General features: G+C 35.5%; 1 protein-coding gene across 1 annotated transcript in view; it reads right to left on the reverse strand.

Moving 5' to 3' along the window:
- ATP8B (ATPase phospholipid transporting 8B) overlaps nucleotides 1-7,841 on the reverse strand; it is a gene marked incomplete in the record, with an annotated part of 560,409 nt that overhangs the window by 35,187 nt on the left and 517,381 nt on the right. The window contains 1 exon segment of the mRNA XM_070095976.1: nucleotides 3,175-3,398. Coding sequence (XP_069952077.1) covers nucleotides 3,175-3,398 — 224 coding nt within the window.

Here is a 7,841-nt window from a genome sequence, read left to right on the forward strand (position 1 = left end):
TTCATGTTGCTTTGTAAGACTGCCAAAATGGCAGAAAAACATTTTCTATCTTGACCTTTTCAAGCTCAGGGATTCTCTGCACAATAGATTAGTATAAATTGCTCTGCCCAAAATGCACATGCATGCTAGTGGCTTTTTCTGTGCTTAACAATATTTTACTTACACATTCTATACATTGTACTACACATTCTATACTATGCAAAGAAATAAATTTTTGAATTTGAATTTTGAATATGAATAGAACAGCACATGAAAGCACCTATTGCATTTGCAAAGAGAAAAACGTTGAAATAATCCTTAGTTACCTTTAATCTAGCTTGCTAATATATATATTTTTGACAGCATACACTTCCAAGATAACCCTATCCCATCAACATTAAAAACTGGTGATGACTGTAACCATTCTCAAAAATAATGGCAAAGCCAGCCAAGAAATTTTCAGGTCAATGTAATTAGCCCATGCACTCTCTCCACTAAACCTTATACTGATATTGTGAAGTTAAGTGCAATGTTTCAAAGCCTTCAAACCATCCAGGACTACATTTACACTACTGTGAAGGCAACTGTCCTTTCTCACACACAGTTTATAGTACAATAACGTTTTTAATTTTATTAACCAAGCACTAAGCTGAACACCTTGTTTTTTCTCCTCATTCACACATACGTATTATTTCTGCCTTATTTAGCTGTACAGGGACGGCCCCACATATACAGTGCCTACTTTGGTGTTCCACGTTTTCACTGGCTTTCAATTAAGCCACTATTCCACCTGCTGGCAACAATCGCTGGCGGGTGGAACACTTTGAACAATGGCTCAATTTGAAGCCAATGTTAATTTGGAGCACCAAAAAAGAAGATACTGTATAAGTGGGGTTCTCCCATACTGACCTTTTTGACATTATTTTCACTGCATCACAATCTGCACTATTCACTGAGTAAGCTCTTTATTTTTGCCTCATTGTTTCTAAGTACAGGCAGTGTGGGTGAGGGGAGCAGCTGTGCCTCTCCAAACACTCAACCCTCAGGTTCAACTTGTAATGATGGGAAAGAATCATATTAAAGGTGGAACCTACAAAAATTGTACATGTAACCTGGTGCTTCCACACTTACAAAGCATACAATCAATACTTACTCAAGAGCTTTGCAAAAAAAAAAAAAAAAAAAAAAAAAAAAAAAAAAAAAAAAAAAAAAAAAAAAAAAAAAAAAAAATGTATCTTTTCTGCATTTAAACATAATTGTTTCATGTAATGTCTCTTTAAAAGAGGATTTACTGTGATTACCAATTTCTTTGGAGGATGAATTATTTTCTGCATAGGCAAGACAAAGTTATACCTGAATAAAGAAGTTGCCCGAGACCTAAAATAGCAGAGCCTAAGAAATCTGGGTATGCTATAGCTTTTGTGCATATATGTGCTGTGTAAAGTCGGCCAGTAAAACGTACTATATGTTGTGGCCAGTTTAACCCTTTCAGGGTTTCGGCCATACTAGTACGGCTTACGCACCAGTGTCTATGACGTACCAGTATGCCTAAATTCTAGCGCCCTCAAATCTAGTGAGAGAAAGCTGGTAGGCCTGCATATGAAAGAATGGGTCTATGTGGTCAGTGTGCGTAGTATAAAAAAAATCCTGCAGCACACAGTGTGTAATGAGAAAAAAAAAACTTTGACCGTGTTTTTGGATTAAAACAGCGACTTTGCACTGTATTTTTGTATGGTATTTATTGCTGTATTCTAGTTTTCCTGGTCTTATTTTATAGAATGGAAGACATATTACAGAAATTGAGATGATTTTGACTGGTTTTACAATGAAAAGTACCTTGAAATTGAGTTCAAAGTAGCAGAAATGTTCGATTTTTACCAAAGTTCAAAAGTAAACAAATCATGCTATGCATCCAATACACGTCAACTGGCAAGTCTAATATTTTTCACAAGTGCACTGATATTATCTATACCATTTCTACACTAATGCAGTAGTCTGTTAGAATAAAAATTCAAAGTGGAAAGCAAAAGAATGTAAGAGGGGCGTGGGGATGTGACTAATGAACAGAGGAAATGTTATTTTAGTGCCAGGAATGTCTTTCTTGATTATTCTGGACCCTATTCGGAAATTGGCATCTTTTGAAATTTGTGTGAGATTGGCAAAATTGCTAAATTCTGATCACTGTATTGGATAGTTGAAATCAGTAAATGGGTGGTTTCTTGTACTCATTCGATAGAAAAAATGGAGTTCTAGCAAAATAGTTATGATTTCTGTCGATTAGCACACTGGAATTGGCCGAAAATAGGGCTCAAAGTGGGCAAAATCGCTGATGCGTAAACATCGTCGAGACCGCTAACTTCACGAGAGCATAATTCCGTAAGTTTTCCATCAAATTTCATACTTTTGGTGTCATTATGATCGGGAAAAGATTCTCTATCTTTTCATAGGAAAAAATAATTTTTTTTTTTTTTAAATTTGGGGGGACCCTGAGAACAAGTCTCGGAGAGGGCCTGTGGACCCTGAAAGGGTTAAGGATTTAAGGTCAACTGAGGATATGGTATTACAGCTCAGTTGATCAACATTTGTCAATAATGTCTACTGGGGAGCAAGAAATGGCGAAAGTATATAAAAAAAAAATCTAGACAGCTCATTCATTCAGTCTTGAGAGTAACTTTCTTCATTTGCTTAATTGCATAAATCAAGTCTATGTGTCTAACTGTTAACCCCTCCATAGTGTATTTTCTTGACCATCTGCTATAAGAAAATTATAATGCAGTATTACATGTGTTTTGTACATTATTACCTAGTTCGATAACTTATTCTAGTACACAGTAACCATGTGAGTGTTTCAAAGATCTTGTGAGAAAAGAATAATCTTTGGATAATATACTGTCTCTAAGTAAAGTTCTTGGCTTAGAACCCAAGTGACCCTGGATTGATTCCAAGTCAGGTGAGCTGTAATGGCTGTCCCCACGAACCTACCATAAAGTAAATACTGCGTGTTAACCAGTTATTTTGTGATGCATCTTGGTGAGGGGTGGAAAGTATATCTTAGACAGGACTAGGTCTTGACATTAATTGAGGAAAACAGCTCTTAGCCCTAAAATAAGTGTAAAAAAACAAAAAGATGTATGAATATAGTTTGCAGGTGATGTTAGGCTAGGTCATTACTTGCACAAAACTGCTCGACCTTACCTGAGCTGAGAATGCCACGAAGAAGGCAAACCAAAAGTGGCATAACGTAAATGCAAAGTTCTTATAGAAGAAGTATCTGAGGAACTTGCACATGCGGTAGTATGACCACCGCCCATGAACCAGGAGGAGCCGCTCAAGGTATCTGAACTGAGCAACTGAGTAATCTGATGCTAACACTGCTTGTAATCCCTCTTGGCCAGAGATACCCACACCAATATGGGCAGCTGTAAGAGAAGACAACTAATAAACATGTCATCAAGGCCCAGTAGCAACTAACTGGCCTCAGTTACTCGTGAAAGTTCTGCTACTTAGAAAATAAAATGCACTTCCCATAAGTTTCAGTTTTGTTTCTTTGCTAACACTTTCTAACATATGTTTCTTATACCAATAGAATACAAGCATGACTTCAATTATGAGTCCTCATACAGAACAATTATTAGGTTGTGTACTACAAACTGAAATCCTCCTAAAATTAACTTAGGTTACTGTATAAAATCTGTACCTTAACTGTAATTAAGCTGTGATTTTAATTTACTGAGTAATTTAAAAATTTTATTCCCAAAGCTGTCCAAGTGAGTATATAGCAATATTGCTCACCAGAAACAGGTCAATATATATCTTTTAAAATTACCTTTCATGAAACTACAAAGGAAACAAATTCAGTGTGTAACAAATGCATAAATTCTGGGAACAAAACTATATAAAAGATACTGGACAGCTCTAGTGGATCTTTTGAACAAACTTCATAAATTAAGGCTGCACCTTCTAAGTCTATTTAGTGTGAATATGATTATGATATACAATACCAGCAAGTTGATAAGTAAGACACATATGCAACAGTTAGGTATCTTTATTCCAAAACATTTTGCCTGGACAGCAGGCTTCTTCAGTCAAATACAGAGGAGGCAGCAGAAGCAGTGGTGATGTAAAGACAATGTAATCAGTCTATCACCCTTGAAGACGTAGTACTGATGCTTCTGCTACATCCTCTATATTCGAGTGAAGAAGCCTATTGTGTAGGCAAAATGTTTCAGAATAAAGATACCCAACTGTTGCAAGCATGTCTTACTTATCTACTTAATGTGTGGAGCACCATGGCATTTACAACAGATTTTTAGGATGCACATGTACTTCAGAAACTGTCTTAAGTTTTAAATTTTATCAATTAATTTCCAGCAAATTTAAAGAATAAGTTTTTGATAATCTCAATGATAACATTTTGCAAATTTAGCTAATGATTTAGATAATGAATTTTAATGTCAGAGGAAACATGCAACTAACATCTGAATCATTTTTACACAAGTATACATACAGTAGGGAGCAAGGGGCTAGTAATCCCTCCTTCTGTATAGATTACTAAATTTAAAAAGAGAAACTTTCATTTTTCTTTTTGGGCCACCCTGCCTTGGTGGGATACGGCTGGTTTGTTGAAAGAAGAAGATGATACATAGAGTATTTTGTATCAACCAAGAAAGAATGTAGGTTATAATCCTCTTTCACTGAAAGTATGCCAAATAAATATTTTCATTGAAGGTTCAAAAGACTTAAAATTTATTCACACATTTTATATCTCTTCATCTATTATAGAAACAATGAAACAATGAGTCTGACAAGGAGATGCTTGGCCACCATTAACTGACATGACTCATGTGCTTAACCCTTTGAGGGTCCATCCCGTAGTTCTACGGCTTTGAAGCCTGGGTCCAAGCCGTAGAACTACGGCTTGAGCTCAGTTCACTCAGATAAGCTGTAAGTGATAAATCTGGGCCTAGATATGAGAGAATACATCTGTGTGGTAAGTGTGCACCACATAAAACAAATACTGCAGCACGCAGTGCATAATGAGAAAAAAATTGCTACCGTATGTTTAGATTAAAACAGTGACTTTGTGGTGTTTTTCGTATATCCTTTAAGTTGTATTCGCAATTTCTTGGTCTCATTTGATAGAATGGAAGATATATTACAGAAAGAGAGATGATTTTGATTGGTTTTAGTATGAAAATGGATTGAAACTGAGCTCAAAGTAGTGGAAATGTTCAATTTTTGCCTATGTTCAAGTGTAAACATATGACATCACTCATCTAATACACATTAGCTGGTAGGTCTAATGTACATTCACTAATGTGCTGATATTATTTATACAATTATTACAATATTACATAATAGTAACTCTTCTATTTTTTGGTGTGAATAAAAATTCATTATGTGAATAAAAAATCAAAATGGATTCATTTGTAAAGCCTGAAAATGTAACTAATAAACAAAGGAAATGTTAGTTTAGTGCCAGGAATGCCTGCATTGTTTATTCTGGACCCTATTTTGAAATTGGAATATTTTGAACTTTGTGTTATATTGGCCAAATTACCAATTTCTGATCGCTTTACGTATTGAGTAGTTGAAACAGTTGACTGGGCAAATCTGTTGTGCACAATCAATAAAATAGAAGTAATACTAGCGAAATAGCTAAGAATTTGGTTGACTGGAATAATGTACGTAATTGGCCTAAAAAGGAGTCAAAGTCAGCAAAATTGCCAATGCATAAATATCGCTGATGCAGAAAAATTCGCAAAAACGTAATTTCATCAATTTTCCATCAAATTTCATACTTTTTGTTTTATTACCTTCAAAAAAGATTTTCTACCATTTCATAAGAAATTTTTTTTTTTTTTTTTAAATTCTTGGACCCTGGCTGTCACTCTGAGATTTGGCCTCTGGACCCTCAACGGGTTAATATGTTGCTCCCCTGGTGTTATAATCACACTCAGGATAATGCACTTGATATAATGAAGAGTAATAAGAGTGTTGGTATAGTTATAACAACACTCTCATATGGGTACGAAGCATGGGTGGTGAATGTTGCAATGAGAAGGCTGGAGGCAGTGGAGATATCATGTCTGAGGGCAATGTGTGGTGTGAATATAATGCAGAGAATCGTAGTTTGGAAATTAGGAGGTGGTGCGGGGTTACCAAAACTATTATCCAGAGGACTGAGGAGAGGTTTGCGACAGTCAAAGGGTTAATGTTTTATACGATATTTATTTATACGATTATTGTGTGTCATTATTATTATTATTATTATTATTATTATTATTAAAATGGCGCCTTCAAGACTAATAAGACACACTAAGTGATTTTAATGTGTACCTGCATGCCAGTACAGTGTGTAAGTTTACTTAGGTACAGGTACACATAAGTATAATTATCAGTTTTAATAATAATGTAGGTATGTAGTCCACCTGGACTACATACCTACACCTACCTACATAGTTACACGATATTTTATGTGGCCCAGAGCCATATTATTACCATCGACATACCATGTTCACCGAGTTTAATCGTTTATAACAACTACCTTTAGATGCCATCAAGAACAAAGGGAAAAGTAATGAGTAATTCATGCCGAGAACTGTAAATAAAAGCGTTACGTATTAAGGGGAGTGACGTAACGTTTTCCCTCTGCCCGGCTACCACACCTCCATAAGTACATAAACATAAAATGTTTATATGCTATGTAACGTGTTTCTTATATAATTTTGAAGAAAATATCATACATGGATCAATGAAAATGTCTTTATTGCCATAAAATAAGACATTTAATGTGCCCAAGAGTGATTATCATTAGTATTACATAATGTTTTCCCTCTGCCAGCAACCACCCCTCCATAGTATATAAACAGCATGTTTATATGCTATGTAACGTGTTTCTTATATAATTTTGAAGAAAATATTATAGATGGATTAATTAAAATGTCTATATTGACATAAAATTAGACACTTAATGTGCCCAAGAGTGATTATTATTATATAATACAGAGATGTGCTCATGGAGAATGTAAACAAACCTGGCGTGTGCTGTATTTGAAAGACCGCTTGCTGTATAGAAAGTTATGGTGATAATTTGAGATCGTCGTATTAGCGGAACGCCGAAAAGCAGGACCCTACTGTACATAGCATATAAACATGCAATGTTTTTATGCAGTGGAGGGTAAACATTACGTTTTCTCTAGTCCAGCATTGGAGAAAACTGTATGAATCTGCATTGGCCCAGTAACTGCCCTGAATACATAAGCTTTTCTTTACAATTCTCGGGATGAATTATTCATTACTTCTCCCTTTGTTTATGATGGCATCTAAAGGTAGTCGTTAGAAACGATTAAATTCAGTGAACATGGTATGTGGATGGTACTAATATGGCTGTGGGCTGCAGTGTATGTAGCTGGTAGGTAGGGGTTAGCTGTGAGTGGTCAGGATGTGGAAGAGTTGGTGAACAACCACAAGGAAGAGCTAACAAGAGTCTTCAATAAAGGGATGTAATGTTCATTTATCATTAAAATTAGTCATTTATATTTATTTCTCATTGTTTTCTGTATGTAAAACTATTATTATTCTCTATAAAATGCATTTTTTGTTAATATTTTTGGGTGTCTGGAACAAATTACAATTGAATTTACATTATTTCTTATGAGAAATATTACTTTGGTTTTCGGCCATTTCGAATTTCGGTGTGTGTGTGTGTGTGTGTGTGTGTGTGTGTGTGTGTGTGTGTGTGTGTGTGTGTGTGGCCCTGACTCATCACTGGTAGACACTATGTACACTCTCTCCCTGTTCCACGAGCTTTATCATACCTCTGTGTGTCTGTGTGTCTGTGTGTGTGTATGTGTGTGTGT

The sequence above is a fragment of the Cherax quadricarinatus genome, chromosome 51, assembly GCF_038502225.1.
Source record: "Cherax quadricarinatus isolate ZL_2023a chromosome 51, ASM3850222v1, whole genome shotgun sequence".
NCBI classification, from domain to species: Eukaryota; Metazoa; Arthropoda; class Malacostraca; order Decapoda; family Parastacidae; genus Cherax; species Cherax quadricarinatus.